The sequence below is a fragment of the Fringilla coelebs genome (assembly GCF_963513975.1).
Source record: "Fringilla coelebs genome assembly, chromosome: 10".
In the NCBI taxonomy this organism is placed as follows: Eukaryota; Metazoa; Chordata; class Aves; order Passeriformes; family Fringillidae; genus Fringilla; species Fringilla coelebs.
The window spans coordinates 25,429,021-25,452,451 of NC_140036.1; the positions used below are offsets into that span (position 1 = coordinate 25,429,021).

The 23,431-nt window shown below is 38.9% G+C and overlaps 1 protein-coding gene across 1 annotated transcript in view; it reads left to right on the plus strand.

The window, feature by feature from the left end:
- The window catches only part of WWTR1 (WW domain containing transcription regulator 1), a 40,144-nt gene extending 20,371 nt beyond the window's left edge, over positions 1-19,773 (plus strand). Inside the window, exons 2-6 of the mRNA XM_084212564.1 lie at positions 1,419-1,555; positions 11,073-11,227; positions 15,824-15,957; positions 16,514-16,626; positions 17,693-19,773. Coding sequence (XP_084068690.1) covers positions 1,419-1,555; positions 11,073-11,227; positions 15,824-15,957; positions 16,514-16,626; positions 17,693-17,877 — 724 coding nt within the window. The 3' untranslated portion in view covers positions 17,878-19,773. The remainder of the gene's footprint in view (positions 1-1,418; positions 1,556-11,072; positions 11,228-15,823; positions 15,958-16,513; positions 16,627-17,692) is intronic.
- The last annotated feature ends 3,658 nt before the right edge of the window (positions 19,774-23,431 follow it).

A 23,431-nucleotide genomic window follows, 5' to 3' on the forward strand; every position in this document is an offset into this window, starting at 1 on the left:
ATCATGTAAAAGTCTGATCTTCTGTTTGAGAATTGTAAATTGAATGCAAAATATTAAGAGAAGACAATAGCTGCAGACTGCATAAAGATGTCACATTTTTCTGTTCTTTAAAAAAGGGTCTAGGTTCTTTTTTTTTTTTATCTTCCTATTCACATTATTTTTGGCAATAATTCACACTATTTTTGGTAATACCTGAGATGTGCATCACAATACAGACTGAAACTTGGTTGTGAAATTGGTCTGGTGATCAGCTGGGTGTGGAGTGGTGACAGCAGTGGTGGTGGCCGTGCCACTGGGGTCAGCAAAAGCAATGGCAAGTTTAAGATGGAGCTCAGTAAAAATTTTAGGCTGTTCTTTTATGAAAGTTGGATCAAAATTATTTTCCAGACACAGAATGTTTAAATTTTTATGCCTCTTGATGTGCTCTTCTTAAAGACTTACCTCTTTGTGACAAAAAAGCTAATAGAGGAGAACCCAATCAAATACAGACAATAACCTGGTGAGCTGGTTGGGCTTGGAGCCAGGCAATCCCTTGATAGATACTAGACTATTGATTGCTTCAACATACTTCCTTTTTCTTTTCTTGCTTCAAATGGAATTAAATGCTCATCCTTAAAATGCATCTCCTGTTAAGTTTCTTACAAAACAGATTCGTTTCAGTGTAAACTTTCAGTTGCAACAAAACCATAGTTCTTTCACTGCTGAATTCTGTGGCCAAAAATATTTTACAGTGATCACTGTTATTGTTACTTCACAGTAAAATTTATGTGGATTTGTACATGACTCCACTGTTTTCAGGAGAATGTATGTATATGAGAGTTTGCATCCTGAAATGGTAGGCATGTTGTTAACTACATTGCAATAAAAACTCTTAGTGCCTTTACAGAGAAACTGGTGATTCCACATGAGTCATAAATTGCTTTGGTAGTGGGAATATATGCTGGTATTCTTGGAGACATAGTTTTCATAATGTGGAAAGCAAGAAAGCAGTTGGATTTGGCAAGACAAATACTTGTCTTTCCAGTACTCAGGAAAATGACCATTGCTGAGTGAGGAATGGCCATACATTGAGTATGTAGATAAAGACTGGTAGGACAAGAGTAAACAACTTTCAGACAATTAAATAATCTGAAGATGAGCACGTATTACAGATTTTCAGTACGACAATAGAATTTTCCAACTGTTCAAGTAAAAGTAATTATTCAGCAGTAGAGCAAAAAGAAATTAGAACAGCAGGGGCAGAAGATCAGAAGAAAAAATGAGCAACCAGATGATAGATAATTTCAAGTGGGTGAGCGTAAGATGACAAGGGCAGATGGGGAATAAAAAAACCAAATAGGACTTTCATGACATTATGCTTAACTGTCTATATAATATACCAGGTATTTTATGTTAAGCTTGTCTCTTTTCTTTCTCAGTCATATAGAAAAAATTACAACATGGCAAGATCCTCGAAAAGCTGTGAGCCAGCCGCTGAATCACGTCAGCCTCCACCCTGCAGCCACGTCCACGCCGGCACCACAGAGGACCATGGCAATGTCTCAGCCTAACCTCAGTGAGTACTGCATGGCACCTCTGGTGAAAACACAGAACAGATAGGAGACACACCTCCTGTTTTGTTTGTCAAAGTAATTTTTGGTTCAAAAAGTAGCTCTGATTCTGCTGTCAGACCTAACAGTATGTTCTCCCCTTCATTTACTTAATTTTCCCCTGTGTAGACTTGGCAGCAAGTGAATTGGTACTGTTTGAGGTGAAGTTCTAACATCTTGTGATCTATTTTAGAGCCTCCATGGCTTTTTGGCATAGTGTTAGAAATAGAAAAATAAATTCTGTCTGTGCTTTTCTGTTCTGAGGTGGTATCAAACCCCCATAAGCCCTCCATATCATGTCCAGGCTGTTGGATAACTTGTGCACAGTTAGTCCTACGTTTCCTCGGATCAGAAGGTGTAGCTGGTTTGCTTGTTAGCTTATTTATGGTGGTGGGGCTTTTGCATAGCTAGGTTCTGCACTGTCAGCAACTTGCAAACTACTAAAAAGTCTTTGCAGTATGAATTACCCATAAAATTCTTACCACTGGTGTGGCTCCCTCGCTGTTTCTGTTAAGCACTTCAGGTGTAAATTTAATCGTCAACTTACATAAATCTGATATTGCCAGATTTAAGCCTTAGTGAAAGTAAAGCCATTAAAACTCAAAAATTTTAAAGTAAATTTGTAAATGGAAGAAAACATTTTCACGTGTAATTTAGAATTACAAATAATCCCTAATATTTCACTTCTGGAGCTTTAACTTTTCTAGTACTCAAGAATATGAGCGTACAGGCTCAAGATGTCAAAACGGGAGACTTTAAAACACATAGCAGTTTCTTGTTCTGGTTAATTTTTGGCAAGTTGATCTCATGATTTCTTGATTGTCCACTTGCAGTGTGGTTCATGAGTGCTGTCTCTTCACATGACAAGAAAACGCTGAACATTTGTCTGCTAATGATCACCAATAGAAGTAGTGCAATGTTTACTTTGGTCTTAAATTTATAAGAAACACCTAAGACCTCTGAGGTAATTAGCTTCAGTTCTATTTTTCTACCTTTGTCTCATCAACTGCTTTGCTTGGATATGAGTGTTGGTTACATTACAAGATTTAGTGGGCAGTAGCAAGCCATAATGTGAGAGTGGATATCTGCAAAAGAAACCCAAATAAAATCTGAAAGTTTAGGGTATCTGCAGAGTGTCGTAGCACATGGTGAAACTAACAGTTGCTCTGCTGTGGCTTCAGAGCACAGCTGCGTGTGGGTCCGTCTGTTTATAGCAGTGCTGGAATGGCTGAGAGGTAAGAATAGGACAGCAGGGGGTTTGTTCATACCAACTCCTCCACTTATCTTAACATCTGTTGCGTTGTCCCTAGTTAAAAAACAGCAGTACCATAAATCAGGGCAGTGTGCAGAACATTTTTCCCCTTGGTTTATTAGTGGAAGTGAATGAAAGCCAAATCCTGGACTGAAACACATGTATACTGAATTTTAGAGGAGGGTCTTTCTTGATATTCAAAGGATTTGAAATAAAAGTCTATACCTAATGAAGTCTGCTCTTGAAGGTATTTCATGTGCCCAATAAGGCTATTTCCACAGACTTCAAAATCTGTCCCATTAAATACAGTCTGTATTTCATCCAGTTCTCTTCATATATATATATATGTAAAATATGAGATTCTACTTTTTGTGTAGGTTTATATGTAGTTCTTGGCATAGTGGTTCAGATGGGTGATTGAATTTCCCACTAGAAATAGTATGTAAAAATCTGCACAGTATCCATATTTATTTACTCCAGAAAACCTTCCATCAGTTTGTCTTGGTGAGCTTTTTCTCCTTGTGATGGCTTTCCAAGGCACACTAAAGATGACACTATTTTATTAAAAAATTTATCTTGCAAGATTTAATCTAGAAAGTGCGTGTATATGCATGTAAATACGCACAGAGGAATTACACAGAAAGATTGCAGTAATCTGCAGAGAACACTGCAGCCCCTGAGCACTGCACGTGGCAGTTTGAGATCCATGGGGCTGTCATTTCCAGTGCTGAAGCAGAATTCCTCTGTTTTTGAGTTCTGTTCCCGAGGCAGGGCGGTTGTGCTGCGGGTGCAGGCGCTCAGCCCTGTGCCCGCTCGGGGGATCCTGCCCGCGGCTCACAGACGTGGTGGGAGCTGCAGCCACACCACTCCTCTGGCCCCAGCTTTGTGACCTTGCAGCAAATGAAGACACTGCATCTCTCTTTTGCCTCAGCTTTTTTTTTTTTTTTTTTTTTTTTTTTTTTTTTTTTTTTTTTTTTGTACCGTAGGAACTAAAAGAAGTTATTCTTTTGAAGAAATGCCACTTAAAAGAAAAGGCTTTAAGTATTTCAGGTCTGCACACTGGTCTGCACTTCCAATTACTAACACATGTGTTTTCCTTGTACTGCTTATGAAGAGGAGGAAAATATGGTTTGTTTTGTACAGCTTGTTGCTTTGGTTTATAAACTTGTTTCAGCAATATTTGCTGGGAATTGTACAAAGGCGCTTACAAACATTTTATCAAAGCACAGAGGGGGACTAAGTGATACCAAATCGTAGTATGCCTGTGTTGGAGGCATACAAAAGCATATAGTAAAAGTTGGTTGAAGTTAGTAGTCATACTATAAAAAAATCTGCTGTATTTTTCTAGCTTTTCTCTTACTATAGTTTTATGTTGCCTATTTATGAGCTATATGTGAACGCTTCATTAGTGCTAGTTTCACACTAACATTTAAAGCACTGCCTTTTAAATGCTATAGAACAAAGGCATCAGGTGTTTTTTCCTTTGATGCATCTTGTTGAATTTACAAGAAAGTAATATATGCTAGGCAGGTTTCTGTGCTAACTTACACACCATGACTAAATTCAGTGACATTTCATGAATGAAAAGGAATATTTGTCACATAGATTGAAAACATTTTCTGGCAGGTTAGCACAGATTTAGACTCGTTCAATTTGGTTTTTTCTTAACATTTTACCATCGTTGTTGTTCTAAGGTGATTTGTAGATGTATATTTGTAGATGTAAGGACGTCCCAGTATCAACAGGAATGTTTTCAGTGTATGTTTTGTTGTTGGAAGCAAACGGAAAGTGATCAGTGTCAGACTAAAGACAAGCAGAAACAGTGTATTTCTTGCATCTTCAGAAACTTGTTTATCATGATGCTGATTCTGCAGAGATCCTCATTTTCTGTCCATTCTAAAACAGAGTCTTTTCCAGCTGATTGATAAGGTATTACCTATCTTTTGCCAATCAGTTATTGCAGTGGAATCAAGGGCCATTTGTGGAAGGAGGGATTACTCTAAATCCTTGTTTTAGCTATCAGGCTGAGGTCCCTGTGCTGGGAGGAGGGCGAGAGCAGCTGCAGTGCCCCAGCTGAGGGTCACCCTGCTGCCTCAGGGTGCTGCACACGCCCTTCTGCCTCCATGGCATTCCCTGCTGCCAAAAGATTGTCAGGGTGATTTTGGACTACATGTAGCAAGATTTAGAGGAAAAATTAGGTCCTTACAGGATTTTATTTTGCAAGACCTTTTTAATTAAATGCTACTTGTTTTGTAGTCTTTCTCTATTCTACATTAAGCAACACTCAAAATCATTGTTATTTCCATCCTTCTCCCTTCAAAGTGTTTTAAACAGATTTCTTTTGTGATTGTACTCTTCACCCAGTGGGTAAACACAATCTGGTCTTCATTTAAATATTTTCCAAATTTAACAATTTGCAACTTACTTTCCCATAAAATAATGAACCTCTCTAATAGTATTTACATTTTCTGTATGAGTTAGCTTCAATTTGTATGTGAGTTCCTTAAAAAGCTCATACAAAAAGAACATCCTATCTGCAAAAAACCTCAGCAGACTTCTTGCCCGCCCTGGGGCACAGCTGGATGTGGGCTTTGGGCCTTGGAGCAAATAGCAGTTGCAGGCTGCAAGGCACAGTTACTCTACGTCCCGTGTGAGTGACAGAAATGTGCGTTAAGCAATGCCCAGAGTTTGCTCTTTGAGAGTTTTGGGCACTGCCACTTTGTGAAAGGCCTCTGAGTTTGTTTGGGTGTGGATAGGGGCTTTCAATTTATCTAACTGTGGCTAAAACTGGTGCTTGGTCTAACTCGAGCTGCCAGAGCCCAGCCAGGTGGGGTGTCCCTGGTGCTCCCTGCTGCCCAGACACCTCTGTCCCCTTCTTCACACTGCACACTCCAGCAGCAGCAATTACAGAAAGGTCTGCCTGGTTTTACTCCTTCTGGTACAAAAGAGAACTTGTGGGAATGGAGAAGAATTTCTGGCAGAGGGAGAAGGGTACCACATGTACTGTAGTTTGTTCTTGACATCTCCACTTTCACCTGATCAGATTATGTGTAAATAACATGGCTCTTCTCTGGCAGAAGCTGGTAATATTTATCTTCATTTTATAAATCAACTAGTTCAGGCAGAAGACAGTGGAAAACCTGATGTTAATTGTTTAGGGTCACTGTATGCATTGATCATGAGAATTCAACCATGTTTACTTCTTGTATCAAAACTCCAGGTGAAGAACTATTTAATTTTTGTTTTCCTTTCTGAAGCAGAGAACCTTACCTCAGGAGGTACTCTGTCAAGACCCACAAGCAGGAGTGACCCAAGTGATACGAGCAGGATGGCTTTCACTATTAATTCACTGGTTCTCTAAGATGTAGGACATTGGGTATTGCAGATTAGAATTTTTTATTGTGAAGAGCCTGTGACACTTGTTGTTTAATAGAAAATCATCCATGATTTAGCTTTCAGCTGTATTGGTAATGGTATTTCAAATGGGTCTGGACAACTGGGAGTTATAGCTTTAATTTTTTTTAACTTTACCTCTGCTTTTAACTTTACCTCTGCTTTAATTTTTGTTAACCAGCCAGGAAATCCAATCAATAAAACAATGCCAAAATCCTGTCTAGGAACAATAAACACATGAACCAAAGTTTCCATATCCTGCCATGATACAAGAGGTGTAGCTACTATTGTTTAAGGATGATAAAAGGCAGTTTTGGTAACTATGTCAAAGCAGTCTCTGGAGATAAGAACACAGAAACTCCCAAAGTGTTCAAAACCAAATTATATGTATTTTAGTGTTCACTAATGTCCGTGAAGAGTGTTCACTAATGTCCAGGATTTTTCAAGTCTTGGTTTGCCTTGGCTAGAAAGGAATATGTTTTTCCCTCTTTGTAGTCCATACCCTCATACCACCTGCGTGGTGGAAAGGCTTCCTGTTCCAGATAATTTTTAATTACTGGATATCCTGAAAGAAGCAAACACAATTCATTTGTGGTCAGTGTGAATAATGTTGGCACCTGCTTCTGATGATTACTTTCTGAGACCATAAAGCATTATAGAGGACTTGCACGTTCATCTGTGGGAATGAGTCTTTTGTGATGCAGCTCTCAAAAGAATGAGGGGATTTTGGTAGTTTGCAATTAAAATCTCTAACAAGTGATTTATCAAATGGAATAGTTTATTTATGTTTAAGAACCGTGGTTTACAGGTCCAGAGTCTAATAGGAAGTAACTTCAGTATCAGGTAAATTAAATCAAAGGACATACACCTTCAAACCAGCAACTGACCATCTAGCAAATCTGAAATGCTGAAGTTTGATGTGTTTAAGAGAGATGTTGGCATTTTTTCAAATTCTAGCAATTTTTAATTTTGACACAAAAAAGTTCCTGTTGGTGTAAGCATTTCCCCTCGAGGTTAGTAATCCAAACATGTACCAGTGCAAGAGTGGAGGGTCATTTCCATAGTTTCAAAGGAAATGAAATGTAAAAGCTGAAGACTGCATGAAGCAAAAGGAGAAATAACTTATTAAATATTTTAAATCTAACAGTCATCAGTAATTAATCATTAGCATTAAAGCTGTTTGTCCACTCAAGCAGCTCCCATCATCACTTTTTGTTACTGATTTATTGTTAAAAGTGCTTGCAGAGTAAATCTCCAATCTTTTAAATAACTTTCTGCTAAATCATAGCTTTGATGTTGCACCTGCAGGTTGTTTGTACTGGTTTTTTAAATTTTAAATCATTGAAGACAGGAAAGATTAGTTAAATGTGGATATCACAGGCCATAACAGTTGAAACTGTTGAGAAATTTCTATATAGCTATTTTCAGCTCAGAAGTCTGAATAAAGGAGTCTCTGTGCACTGGGATAGTGCAACTTTTTGCTTTAATACTTTACAGATTTTTGGAACAAAATGCACCAGAACTGAAAAGCAGCATTTTTTGCTGACCTTGTTAGAAGGCTAATGCTTCTTTCTGGGAAATAAATGAAACAAGCAGTTCTTTGTTGGCTGAAGTGGAGTGAGAAAAGGAGGGGAGCCCAGTCTTTTTTTCTTTACAGTGCCATGACTAAGTCAGAACTGTAGTATGGCTGGTTTTTCAGTTTTTGGGTTTTTTTTTAACCTTTGTAGACATTTGTTTTTCATCAGACTGTGTTGCATGAGACCTGGCTTTGGCTGGTTCATCTGAATTTGGGTCTGGGCTGCCTATAAACAGAGCAGAAAGACCCACACTTAAATAATAAGTGTCCAGACACTTCTGACACTTAAATAATAAAAGTAGGTGCAATCAGTTCAATGCATATGTCAAAAATGATTGACACTTGCATGTTTTGGCTTCTGCAACTTGCATGTCTCTTGTCCACAAAATAATCCTTGCCTAGTATATATCCAGCAAAGTCATCCACAGAAAGGTCTTCTACAATGTAAGAAAACCTAATTCACTAGAATATCAGTATTAATTTAAATGCAAACAAAACCAATAAAAGAATTATTTTATTTTTCTTCTAACTGGAAAAAGAAAACCATGTAGGTCTAACTGGATGTAAACTAAATAATTGCAATTTCATGGACTGCAATGGAACTGTGGTTGCATACTTCAGGTTTGGAACTTAGCTCCGTGTTTTTACTTGCTTTCTTTTGGGCTGGATAATTGCATAATGGCTGTTTATTGAAAGACTTACTTCATTTTGCAAAATAAATTAGGTTTTCCCCAAGAGAACTGAATTTAAGGCCATCCTGAGTCTGTCTGCTGTAATGATGATACTTTTCTCCTCTCATGTCAGACCCAGTCTCCTTTACCACAGAGTGGTAGATTTGAGCTTTTGAATTTTTTTTTTCTTTGCAGAACTTTAGAAATGTTACATTGGAGTCCCAGACCCTGCCTAGTGAATTGAAGCTTACTGAAGACCGATTTTTTTTTCCTTCAGTAACATTTTAACCTCTAAAACCAGCCCGGTGGTCCAAAGGCTTTGCAGAGCTCTGGCTGAGAGAAGCTGTCAGGGGTCCCTGGTGTGTCTGGTGGTGTCAGAGTGGGCTCTGTGTTGGGCAGCCTGGCTGGAATGTGAACTGCATGTTTTTCTTTTTTAATCCAGACTTCATTATGATCCTCATACCATTCAAGTACAAATTCAGAGCTGAAATATAAATTAAAGCAGGAATTACTAAAACCTCATAAGTAGCACAAGAGATGTGCCATATGATTGTATCACAAGGAACAGAGATTTGTAGAATGTCATTGTTTGTTAAGTTGCTCACAGGGGCTGACACAAGACTTTCCTTTCCCTGGGCTTGTTCAGACCATTAGTGACCTGAAGTTACCAGCTGTATACCGACCCACATTTACTGCCTGGGTTCAGTTCTGGTTCAATTGAGCAGTCCCAGGAAAAGCACTTAGGTAAAATATTTTTTACAAACTAAGCTCAAGTATGTACCACAAGGGTAATCTGTCCATTGTTGGGATTCTTTTTATTCTACCAGTGTATTTAGATGCACTGTTAATTTGAAGTCTAGACAGTATCAGACCTATCAAGCATGCTTAAAAGTGTTCCAGATACAATATTTTTCCATTTGCCCTATGCATATCATTGTAACTCTACCATTAAGAAAAGCAACTTAGTTTATTCCATTTTTTTTCTTGTTTGAAAAACTGACAGGGTGAAAATTGGTAAAGCAGTAAAAAGTCTTAGTCCTGTAATAACTGTACTATCACACTTTGCCACACTTCTTTTGAAGAGGCTGGTGTTCTGCCTGGGTGCTTGGGCTTGCCCAAGTAGGTAGGGTTGCCAGACAAAATCTACCTGACATTACCTGTAGTGTTGCATATGAAATTGCATAAAGATCTAGGCCAGATCTGATAGAATTGGAATCAACGAATCATTTGGGTTGGAAAAGCCTTCAGAGATAATTGAGTCTGACCATTAACCCAGCACTACCAAGGCCACCACTGACCCAAGCAGCCAAGTGCTACAACCACACAGCTTTTAAATTCCTCAAGGGATGGATCACTGTCCTGACCAGCCTGTGCCAGAGCTGGACAAACCTTTTGGCAGAGAAATTTTTCCTAATCTCCAGTCTAAACCTCATGTGGGATGACACACTGGCATCTATTGGAATAAGATCCAGGCATCAATCTGTGCAGTACTCTCCAGAACACCTGCTTCTGGAAGCAAGATGCAAAGATGGTTTGGATCTGCCTGCATGCTTTCCACAAGGTCCAGAAGGATTTATTAGTGTGGGCTTTGCACCACCTACAGGTAGTAAAGCTGCCCTTAGATCCAGACTGGTCCTGGAGATGGCCCAGAACTAATTCTCACCTGGTCCATGCAGCTAGGCCTGATATGCATTAGTAATAAATCTAACCTGGGTCCTGAACAAACCGTAGAGTTAAAATGTTGAAAATTCACTGTGTTTCACTCCTGACTTGTCTGGAGGATTTCAATGCTGGATGCTATTCTTAGCACCATAAACAGGAAGAAATTTGTCTTGGTAAGTCAGGAGGGATACCTGCTGCCTGAGGTGACAGGGCATTCTATTAGCTTTGTGACGCGTTGGTGCCAGAGTGGCATACAGAGAGCTACACAGACTTACAGTTTCTTTCATAGCAGTTCTATGACTAAAAAAGTCCATCTCACAGAGGATTCTGCTCTGATTTATAGTTTCTGAATTGGATCAGAGAAGATGATGCTGATATAAGAATCATTAACAATCTAAGCAGTATTAACTAGCTCAGCAACAGCCTTCTGTCAGCAAGTGAAGGGGTTTACCTGGGTATAACTCAGGTTTGCTTACTAAAGGTCCCATTTCTAACCCTGCCATCTATGATGTTCTTCCCCTGTCAACCTTGAGAATATCCTACCATAGGTGGGGGACTGATGGGTCATATCCTAACAGAAAAGGTTTCAGTTGTTAAATGGAAATTACTTCCCGTAATAATTAATTTAAATCTGTCAATAAAGAAAATGTTGAAATATTTTTACTAGCTTGCTGCCTCTTATAGGCACACATTTTTAGGAATTTTCAATTTTAAAAAATGTTATTTACTAGTTCATTAGGTAAATATTTGAATATTGTAATATTCCTGTTTGATACACTCCGAACATACAAAATCATTTATTAAGCAAGTGCTAGTGCAGACCTGCCAGACGGAGTGGTTCTCTCGATCGTCTGCAGCGCAGCCGGTGTGCTGGCCCGGTGTCCGGGCAGCGCGGCCGCCCCGGTGCCAGCCGCTCTTGTCGTCCGCAGTGCCGGGCCCCCCGCCGCCGCACAGCCGCCCCCCGCCGCCCCCCGCCCTGCCCGCCGCGCTGGCCGCGCAGCAGCAGCAGCAGAAACTGCGGCTCCAGAGAATCCAGATGGAGAGGGAGCGAATTCGGATGCGTCAGGAGGAGTTACTGCGACAGGTAACGCCAAAGATACTCTTAGTTCGTTCAAGAGCTTTTAGTTCAATGCATCGTTTTTAACAAGTACGCTTAGTAGCTCTGTTGCTTTATGTGAAGGCTAACTGTGGTTTTACAGAAGGGTAACCAAAAAGCTAATATAAACAGATAATTTCATTTTTTTCTCAAAACTAGCACTGAACGGAGCACAGGATGGCCGTCAGTCAGAAGTAACTGACCTGGCATCTTTCTTAGCAGTCTTTCTTAATAGTCACGTAAGGGCCAAATTCTGTTTTGTGTCTGTCTGTAAGCAACTAGGGCAACACTGAATCATGTGCAGTTTAACTTGCTTTGCATAGGAGACCGTGTTCGTGCTTCACCAAAGATAAAGGCAGAACATATAAAGTTGTTCTTGACTCCAATCTGCACTCTCTTAATTTGCATCCTTTGCCTTTTAGTTAAAATAAAATTACGCTCACATCTTACATGAGTACCTCTGATCTAAAGACCTTTCAGAGTTGGTTATTTGTAGATGTTTTGCTTATTGTTCTAATTCTTAAGTTTCAGCTCTGTATAATGACTCATACTCTACAAAATAGATATGTAATTTCCTTGATACTGCCTTAAGAAAACAAAGTTTTAAGAATTGTGCTTCATCTGTTACAGACAAGTCCACTAGTGGTGTTGTGTTTGTATGGCGCATTAATAGAATTCCTTAGTGGAAAAAAAAGATAATCTGTTTCTCTCAGAAACAGCATGAAAGAAGTACACTTTATCAAGAAACATATCATTATTTGTGGCCTTGCAAATGCTGCAGTTACCAGTTCTAAGAACCTTTAAAAACAGCAACTTCCACAAGATTAAAGTGTCAGTCTCTGACACGGGCAGTGGTTTCAAGTCTTTTGTGCGGCTTTGCCTTTCCGGAGAAGAGCTCATGACAGAGATGGATGTGAGAAGAGAGTGAAGGTATTTGTTGTAAGCTTAGTCATGATTGTCATCATGCTAACAACATGTTTAGTTATTTTCACTCTCTTTGGCTCTATTCTTTTTTCAAGGTGAGCAAATTAGGCTTCAAAACAGTTGTGCAAATAACACAAGGGAGGGTTTTTCTGCTTTGCTGTCTTTGAAACCAATACATTCACAGCACTCTGCAGCTGTGCCATACTCAGTCAAGGCTTCCACTTACTGTGCCCAGTACCACCCTGCCCTGGTAGTGTTTGTTGAAGCTCCACATTGCATGAAGCAGTAGAGTGCCACTTTGTATTACTGAAGTTTTACAGCTGGTGTAACTCTTAGGAAGGAAAGCAAGATGCAAAATCTCTTCTTCCTAACAGAATGTTGTGAACTTCCTTCCAGTAACCTCAGAAGCCTGAGTCCTGGCAGCTGAGGGTGCAATTATCCTTTTGGGTCATCAGTGTCCAAGTACAGTTACTCTTGTCCTGACCCTCCCTTGCTTTTCTAGTGTAACCTATCTAAGGGAGGAGTGCTGAGTGAGGGTGTATGCTGCTGCTAGCAGCTGTGAGGAGGTGCAGAGCATTTGAGTGAGAGGGAAAGGATTCTTTGGAGGGTCACAAACCTTTCAGCCCAGTAGCAGCTGCTGGCTCCCCACTGCCATTCCTGGCAGCAGCTGCTGGGGTGGAGCAGCATGCCCAGCCGGGAAGGGGTCATGGCTCTGGAAGCTCTTGGCTTAGGGAATTTCTTTCCTTCTTTGTCCTCCTCTTCATGTAGTTGCTAAAACCCTAGAACTCTAGATTGAGTACATGCCAGAAGGGCAGCATTTCAGAAAACCAGTATGATAGCATCTATTTAAAGGTTTCCTTACTCAGATTTATCATTCTGTAAGGAGTTAGTGTTCTTTTATACTAATTTGGTTTTGCCAGCTTTCCAAAGGAAAGGAGAGAATCTGCTTACTACTAAAGAGCTTCTTGGAAATGGAAGTTGGTAGAGGTAATGTCAGCCAGAAATCTCTGAAAGGTCCTGCAGAGAAGGTGCCCTTGCACTTCTCTGTGTGCACCAGGGCCATTATGCACTGTATTTGTGTATACATTTGGAGGGTACAAATAGTCCCAAAAAGGCAGTACTTCTCGGAGGCTTCTTTCTGGTCCAGGGCTCCTATTGCAGAAATTGCCCACGGAAGGTTGCAGGGGCTTAGAAGAGGCTGAAGAAGCAGTGGAGGAACATGCAGAGGAACATTTATCACTGTTTTGTCCTCTCAGAGTAGACCTTTACTGGCCTGCTACAGCCTGAAGAGAAAAATGCCCCTGTGCTCCTGTGCTGTGCTCCTTCCACTGCACAGACTGGCCGAGGGCGTGATTTACTGGTGGCACAGGCAATGTCTTCATCTCCTGCTTTCCACCCTAAGTATGAGGACTGGCAGAAGAGGAATTGCATCTACCAGCGATGTAAATGCACTATAAAAATGCTCTCACTCATCTCCCCCAGCTGGAAATGAGGGTTTGGCAACTAAGGGTGGAACTCAGATCAGTTCTGCCCAGAAGAGCTCCCGGAAATTTGACAAGAAATTTCTGTGCTTGTCTGGCATACAGCTGAAACAGGGTTTACATCAGAACTGTGTTCTGAGGCAGTGAATCATTTCACTCACTGTAATACTGTGAAGCTTTAAAAGTGTTTTGAAGATAACCACTCATGAAGTTTTTGACATGACTTTTTGATATCAGAATACTGTGGGGTTTTTTAGTTTATTTTATTTTGTTACCTATTTTGAAAGTCTTCTTTGGGTTTCTGTGCATCATAGTGCCAAGCAGACCGCTAAAGGCACTTGGTCCTTTCTGAGCTGAATGCCAGGGATGGTCTCTGCTGGCCAAAGTGGAGGCACCCCCCTACACTCAGAGACTGGGAGCTCACTGGTGTGGCTGAGACTGGTAGTGCTGCTCACAGGGCTGCAGGACATCTCTGCCATTTTTTGCCAGACTTTCATCCTAGGGTAGGAGATTTACAAGTATTCTTCTTAAAAACCTTGTAGTCATGCTTAGGATAGAGAACAGGACATAGTAGGGTATCATAAAGCTTTGGGTACTGTGTAGTTGATCCATTTCTCCATTACCTTTGCTGTAATAATGTCAAAGGAGCAAAGGAATCTGACATCTGTAGCAGTAATAAAATTGCAATGTGACTTCTGAACAAATGACCTACAGCAGAAAAACATATGTCATGTATGGTGGAGCCAGTACTCTGCTTCCCCAGCCAAATCTGACTCCAGTGTACAAGAGTCTGTTGTTCCACATTTTAAAAGTACACATGGAGTTAATATTACAAGCAGCAGGCAATATGTTGAAATAAAGGCATGGGAGGTGAGCCATTCCCCAAGGGAGAGTCAATCAAGTAACTATAATAAATATGGTGTTTTTTGCAAGAAAGAAGAGACAGGAAGTTAGATTATGTAACTGATAGTGGGAGTTTTTCTTTATGGTGGTGCAGGCTTTTCAGCTTACAGATGTTTTGCTTTGGAAGGCCTGTCTAAATCTCGTGTGGCTGTAGATGTCATTCTTATATTTTTTTAAAAGTACTGAAAATATCTGCATGTAGACAACTAAAACACCTTCCCCTTCTCAGCAGTTTGGGCATTTTCACAGACTCCAGCTGATTAAATTCTAAGTAGAAATGTCACCATTAAAATTGTCACTTGACAAATTTAATCAAAAACCTATCATACATAATCTATTAAGAATCTTAAGAATGTTTGTTCTTAACACTTGCTAAATACTGACACCATCTAATGTAAATTGTAATTTATCAATTAATATATTGATAATTTTGTTATAAAGGAAATATTGCTTTTATGGGCACCAGTATGGGCTACATTAGTCACAAAGAGACCAAACCATTCCTCCTCAATGAAACAAATAATTGAAAACATAGTAAAACATCATATTCTAGCCTTGAAGACCTGTTAATCCTTTCTGTGCTGGAGAGACCGAATGGTTGAGTCAGAGGAGAGAAGTTTTCTACTAGGATTTAAATGAAATATTTACTTTGCTTGTTTCATTAAAAAAAGTAAGTTTAATTAATTATGGTAAAAATAGATACAGCTTTATTATTTTAAGGTCTTAGGATTTTTGTTTGGAACATCCACTTGGAGTCAGACAATCTCTATATAGAACTCTGTACCACTAGATGTCATGTGTGTTTCACAGAGATAATGCTGGAAGAATTTGTCTTTCAGGAAGGGTTGCAAAATAAGTTTCCTTTGTCTCTGATTGCTTGTTTGTCATCCTGCAGATAGTAGAGATGAGACAGGTCATTAAGCAAATGCTTATTATTAGGCAGAGCGTTCATTCTAAAGATTATTGGATGACAGTCTTGGTTCCAGTAGTTTTCTTGTAACATGTTAAGTACTTTATGGTAGCTGAATTACAGGCCTGGCTTCCAGACATGATAGAACTGACAGCTAGTTTCTATGGTGCTTTAAGCCAGCACAGGTGGGCGTGAAAGACACTGCCTAAATCATGGTTTTTTTCCTATCAGTGTAAACAAATACTCATTAGTGACATCACTCAGAATTACTTTCCTTCAGTGCATATGTTATATATGTTGTTACAAGACTACAGTATTTCTGAGCTGTTGGAATAACCCTTCCCTGGTATTTCTTTGTCTGTTCAGGAGGCTGCTCTTTGCAGACAGCTTCCTATGGACCCAGAAAACATGGTCCCAGTTCAGACAGCTGTGAACACCCCTGCCATGACACAGGACATGAGGCCTATTACAAATAATGGATCTGATCCTTTCTTGAACAGGCAAGTTCATTTTTCTTCATTAGGCAATTGCTTCTGTTGCCTTCTCTAGGCTGTTACAGGTGTCTCTCTAAAACAGTCCCTATATCATCTTCCTTTTTTACTTCCTGTAAACAGGTGGGATGGCTGAGTGGCTGGTCTGAAATCTTTCAGTTTATGCTTCAAGAAGGAATCTTTAAAAAAAAAGCAATAAATCGTAACAGGTGGTTTTAATTCTATTGTTAGTGTATGTAGAAGACTAGGTAGAATAGGTATGTTACCTAAGTATAAATACACACAACTTTTTAGGCTGTCAGAACTGATTTCAGCTAGAGAGTTATATATGCATGTGTGTATTTCAAAATTTAAGTGTGACCTCGCTTAAATTACTTTGTTGTTTGGGCTGATGTGGCCCAAATGTTATGTTGGCTGATCAGTGGTCAGCAGTTACAGGATGAGGCTGAATGACTCAGTATCTATTTGTGGTATGTAACCACCTGTGTTCTCCTCTAGCACTGTGCTCAGGAACTGTGTCTATCAGAGCATCTTTGCTGAGTGTTTTTCATGTTTCAATTTGTAGTGGGCCATACCACTCCAGGGAACAGAGTACAGACAGTGGCCTGGGATTAGGATGCTACAGTATACCAACAACACCTGAAGATTTCCTCAGCAACGTGGATGAGATGGATACAGGTAGAATACTCACATTCAACTTAAAGTATAATCCATGTATTATGGCTAGTAATGTTTTAGAATTGCATAACTGGATGATAATCTCCAGCTTTCCTAATCAAGAGAACAGATTGACATTGTGGGAGGAAGTGCCTAGAAGGTGCTTAGTGCCCAGAAGGTTCTCAGCTTTAACTTAGATCCAGATTCTGCCCTTTTACCTCAGACTGATATTAACCAAAATAAAACCTGGAAAATGCAAGCCTTAATTTCTGTTTTTATACATATTGTCCACGGTAGGGGGACTAAAAAGCTTATTATGGGTTACATGTACAAATTAATACATTTTCTAACTCTGGGAAATCAGTCTTGCTTGTAAGTCTCTTACATTGGCAAAGTTGCATTTGCCTTCAAACAGAATGCATTTAGCTAGCTTACATTTTGATACGTATTTATTTTATGTTAGTGTCCTCATGGTGTTTAAAATACTGAAGTAATTTCCTAGGAAATAAAGGGTTTTTTCAGAGAGTGAAATTCTCAGCACTTCCTCACCTAAACTTCCTTTTGAAGTCATTAGAAATTCAGTATTATGCAGAGAATGAAAGATTTATCTATTACAGCTTCTCATGCTTGTTCTTATTAATTTATGGGGGGGGGAAAAAAGAGTAATATTACAGATCTAAATTGCTGTAAAACACTTTTTTTCAGTTATTTCCTACAGACAGCATTGCCCCTGGTGCCAGGGATCAGGATGCAGGTTTACATGAGGTTCCTTTGCTGCTTCCTGGGCAGACCAGGAAACAAACTTGAAACTGTTATGCTTCCTGAGTGGCAGACCAGAGCTGGACGCTTTGAGCTCTGCTGGAAAGGACCTTTTGTGCTTTTGAGATCAAAGCAAGGATGTGCAATGTGTTCTTAGGAGGATATGTACTCTATACTTAAATGCAGTTTTGAGATAACATTTGTGTTGAGTAGGAGTGCTCCCAAGAGCTCACGGGAAAGGGAGAATACATTTTTATGTAATTCTGTTGTTTTAAATTACCCACAATAAGACTTTGGTACTTCAAAACTTCTTCTTTACTTTTCCTAGGAGAAACTATAGCCCAGACAACGATGAACGTAAATCCACAGCAAACTCGTTTTCCCGACTTCCTCGACTGTCTTCCCGGGACGAACGTTGACCTTGGGACTCTGGAGTCAGAGGACTTGATCCCTATTCTCAACGACGTGGAGTCAGTGCTGAACAAAAACGAGCCCTTCCTTACCTGGCTGTAACCAAGCAATGCTTGTTGGGCCTACAGTGCAATTCAGATTTCTTTTTGCTCTTGGGGTAGGCATAGAATATCTGAATATCCTCAAGAGATGCGACATACTGCCGTATTGACTTTTGTTACATCATCTTATGGTCAGTTTAATATCTGTCTGAATTTGATTGATACTAATTTAAGTATGAAATACATTTTTATATATATATATATATATAAAATACATACATGGGTATATATTTCTTTAAAAAAACCCATACCACTTTACACATCTGTGTACTTTTTTACCTTTTGAAACCAGGCAGAAATGCTTCACTTTTAGGACAGAAAGTTGCTGATGTTTGTACATATCCCTGACTGATCCCCTGGGTGCTGATTGACATCACAGGCCCTTTGTGAATCAGAAAAGCTAACTCCTAGGTCACTTGGTTCAAAAAAAGTGCAAAGCATCAGGGCATGAGAGCATTTTTATTATTATGTTTATGACAATACTATCAGAAGCTTTCTTAAAATCAACTTACTTAAGCCTTAAAAAGATTTTTTAGTTCTTAGTGACTAACTGTTCTGTATAGAATACAGTTCAAATATGATCCATATCAAGCATAATAATTACCATTATATATTTGTGAAGGCACAAACAATGCTATAGCAGTTTCTTTTTTTCAGTAAATTACTGTATAGTTTTCAGTAAATAATTACTTCTAGTCTCAAAGTACCAGAATTGTTTAGCAACATTTTTACACTACAATATTGTTACAAAATAAACCAGGCTGGTACTGACTGTTGCCTTTTAAAAACAAAGAAATGTATTATAAACAAGCATTTTTAAAAAAAATCTTAGATTTTTTAGTTTATTATATTAAGCACTACAGTTTTGTAACTTAACACACGAACAAGCAATTTTTTATATATATAAAATCTGTGGCAAGTATCTTTAGTGCAAAAATATTCTTTTAAAATCAGTTCTGGTGGCACAAGTTGTTAATGTCACACATGGAGGGAGGAAAACCTTCCTCATACTGTTTTCAGTGATGTTTTTAACTGACAGTGTAAAAATACATGTAGTTCTATACATGAAAAAGAACCAGGAACTTTATCAGGGCACTGCTAAAGCAGCATTGGGATTCACCTGGTAAAGCTGCTTAGTTTTTATGTCTTTCACTTCCCATAACTGGTGCACAGGACACGAGGCATGTGCTGTGTGGTGTTGCCTGTTATATATCCTATAAAACTTCCTCGTCAGAGGTTTGGGACTGAGAAGACATCAAGAACATTAAGTCTGCAGTTCCCCTGAAATGCAAATGAAGTCCTGAATATTCTTAAATGTTTTGAAATTATCTTATTTATAATTAATGGATATAAGCATTTTGTATTGAAGAATAGGTAATTTTATGAAAGGCATTATAACTTTTCTCTAAGCTTAATCCAGTCTATGTAAAGAGAAGAGATGTAGCACTAAGTGTAAATGTCTGTTTGCCAGGTCTGATAACACTTAGCAAGATCTTACTGATGCATCAGAATATTGACCCTTTTTCCATCTGGTTGGGTGAAGGTAGGTGAAAAGGTCAGCGACGAAGTGGTGGGGATACAGAGTAGATTTGGAAGGTGAATGATGAGGTAATAAATGTAAATCCTTGCTGGGAAGGATGGCTGCAGACAGGGATACATAGCAAATGAATCTCCAGTGTTCAGTGAAAAACATAAGAGAAGCACTCAATAAAGTAAATGACCGTGTCTGTGATGAACTTCGAAGTGTACATGATGTCACAGGATGGAAAATGAAAAGCACACACACTGAAATTTTGAAAAAAGAGATATTAGGCAAAGACCTACAGTTGTGAGGTTTTATGACATAGTAAAAAGTAACTTTTAAAAAATGTTCTCATTTTGTGTTTTTTTTTTTAAATAGAGAAAGGCATGTAACAAGCAGAGTTGTGTCTGCACAGAATTTAATCGCTGAATGGGCATTGTGTTTCTTTTATCCTTTTGGGGGGGTTATTAGTTTTTTTTTTTTTTTTAATTCTTGCTAGTTTTGCTAACTGTTGAGATAGCATAAACTTCTTTTCAATAAACGGGACTGGGCAGAGCTGACCAATATTACTGTAATTAGTTTTAATCTCTCTCTTTTGAGGATTTCTTAGGTTAGATCTTTACTCAGTCATGAAACAAATCTTGGTTAAATTAGGAGTAATTCTTTACACTGTCAGCTTTTAAAGTTTGTTACGGAGATAATGTATCCGATGAAGTGCAATGACAATAAAATCTGTTTTTCAAAATTATCTTTTAAAAAAGTTTATGGCTTTAAACAGGCTTATGGCAGAATTTTTCAGTATTCAAAGCATATGTAATATGAAAGTAAATTTATTGTTGAAAATATTTCACTGTACTATTTCAGGTTTTGAGCATTTACTGTACTAAATTGTACTGTCTACTTGTAGTATGAATACAACCAGTGTGCCAGCTGGACAATTTTGCTGTGACCATCCCTGAGGGGGCATATGTAAGTCTTGGTGATACAGAAGTAATGGGCCATGGTTAATTGCAGTTTGTATTCTGGTAATACTGTTAGAATGTAACCTGGGGAGGGATTGGGTTTGACTTTTTGTCAACAAATGCTGTTTGGGGGAAGGGAAGGATTTAAATCTCTATTTTAATTACAGAAAAATGTGTGTGGTCCAAATAAACTTGTTTCTTAATACATACATCCATGTACATGCTACTTCTTTAATTATTTTATTTATTTTTTTCATTTTTTATAGGACTTGTGTGAGCATTTCTTTTTAATTTTTAGTACCTAGCAATAGATTGTACTAGAGGCAATCAGATCAAACTGTTATATCCTGGGTCTGATTCTGTTTGTTTTTTTTTTTATTATTCCTTTGATCTTTTACATGAAAAAATACAAATGAGCTTAAGATTTTGGATGCGTATTGTTTTTTTAAAATAATTTTTTTAGGGGAGGGGGTGGATTTGAAGGTTTTAGTATGGGCTTCCCAGGGAACTGTAAAGCACTGCTTAGAATAAAGGTGTGGACATACTATTCTGTGAAAAAGGCATGCATTTTGAATTAAAATATTCAATTTTATATTGTATAGTCAATTATTCATATATGAATATACCTATTCAATATGTATATTCAATTCAATATACATTTGAATTAAAATATGGGGGCAAAGACCCCACCCATGTCAGGGTAACGGAAGAAGCCAACCTTCCCACCCTCTGAAAGCTGGAGTGGCTCCAGGGTTTGACACTGTTTGCCTTGCAACTGGTTATGAGTGATGTACAATCCATTAAGAGGCAGCTAAAGCTGAACTGGAGACAGGTGATGAACATTCAAGACTGGAATGATGTGAGAAAACATCCCTTGTTCTGAGCTGAGCAAATATTTTTTCAACAATGTATATGTTACTTCCCTGCTTTAGAAATGAACCTTTTGCAAAGAGTCTCCAGTTAATGCATCATTCCCCCAAAGATGACCCTGTCCTGTGGCTAATTTATCATTTCTCTGCAGTCTGTTTATTGAAGACAATCCGGAAAGACTAACTGTATATGGTTTATTTGTGCAGGGGCTTAACCAGTTTTGTCCCACTGAAGTGCATGAGCTCAAATTCACGTGCTTGTACCCCACATGTTGTAATCTGAGTTGTTGGATAAGCAGTGTGTATCCTTTCGTGAGAGCTCTCAGCTAAAGCAGTGCCAGGCAGTGTTGAAGTTGCCATGCTCTCAGCACCCTGCTCACCCAGCAGGCAGTTTTAATGGGTGAATAATGAAGCTTCAGCCAGCATGGGTATTTCTGAGATTTTACAAAAAATACTGATATTTTTTCTTTTGACTACTATTATTTTTACTTCTGTATCAGTGTATGTTCATTGTTCTACACACTGTAACTGGTCAGGGTTCCTGAGGTCTGTTTACACTTTCAGTTATCCTTGTTTGTGCCTTCTTTCTTACCATCATCTTTCTGTCCCTTCCTAGCACTGCAGTCTCTTTATCTGTGTCTTCTTTTCAATAATTAACACTGGCTTTTTATGTCATTCTCTGTTATGAGCTTCTAGGATTGATCCCTCTCCTTCATTTTACTGGAAGCTTTGCTGAGTAAAAACACCGAGCAATCTCCAGTTACTGCAGAATTGACACTGCAGGTGTGTGATTTGCTTGAAATTAAGTGCTAGGGGAGAGCCTCAGATGCTAGTTTAACTGAGTAGATTTTGGAACATCACTGCTGGCACTCCAAAGCATGGGTTCAGCTGGGCTGCTGGTTCTGGCTCATTTACCCTTTTTCAGAACACCTGAAGGCCAAGGTGTGAATGCAGTCTGGATCTCAGGATGGAATGTGTGCACCTTGTGTCAGTGTCAGTTACATATTAGCTCGTATGAGGAAGACATCGTGTAGCTGGGTGTCTCTTAGAAGCAGTAGCTCATTGATTATGGTTTTAGGTATCATAGCTTGCTGCCTGTTATTTCTTATCCCATCTCCCACAAAGATTGATGTACTCTGCTTATTGATATATCAAAGCTGTAGACTGTGCAGCTACCTGTCCCCTTGTTGAACACTGATGAGAAACATTCCTTGTTCCCAAAGGCTTCATAAAAATCAAACAGGACAAATGTGAGATGAGGTGCAGGACAGCTGCTCACCACAGATGAAAGAATAGATATGAGATGGTTGCACAGTGTGTGTTGAAATAAAGGGTGCTCTCAAGTTCCTGGGCAGTGCAGTAGGACAGGTGGGACAGACAGCTGTTTCTGAAGAGGTTTTTTTGTAATTTATCATCTTGTAGCACATAATTCTAAGTGCCTATATCAAACTGTTTAACATTTCTGCATATTGTTATGAGCTTCCAGTGCTTTCAAGTACTTCCAGATTCTTCAGGTATCTCCTGGTGTCATAAAAAGCCAGTGTTAATTATTGAAAAGAAGACACAGATAAAGAGACTGCAGTGCTAAGAAGGGACAGAAAGATGATGGTAAGAAAGAAGGCACAAACAAGGATAACTGAAAGTGTAAACAGACCTCAGGAACCCTGACCAGTTACAGTGTGTAGAACAATGAACATACACTGATACAGAAGTAAAAATAATAGTAGTCAAAAGAAAAAATATCAGTATTCTTTGTAAAATCTCAGAAATACCCATGCTGAAATACACAATACATGACATACATTTTCTGAAAGCACAGACCACAGAATCAATATTTCAGGAGGAAAATATTCAGAACAGATTTGGCCAATGTTGAGAGGCATTGAGACATCCAGCCTGGCAGGCTGGTATGCAAAAATTTGTTTCAGAATTTTTTAAAAGAAGCATATTAGTTTATTTTAATCCCACAAATGTCTCCAATCCCTCCTATTTTCTCCTTGATTCCTTCGGGAAGTAGCTTTTTCTCTTAAAGTTTTAAAAGTTCTTTCTAAAAGGTATTTTTACCTTTGGGCTAGCTCTCTATTGTCTTTCCTCTCTCTTTCATAGTGCTGTGCCAAATAGAGCTAAATTGAACTTCTACAAAAACATTAATAAACGGCATTTGTGCTCATGTGTAGATTGGAAGCTTTGAGGATTTACAAG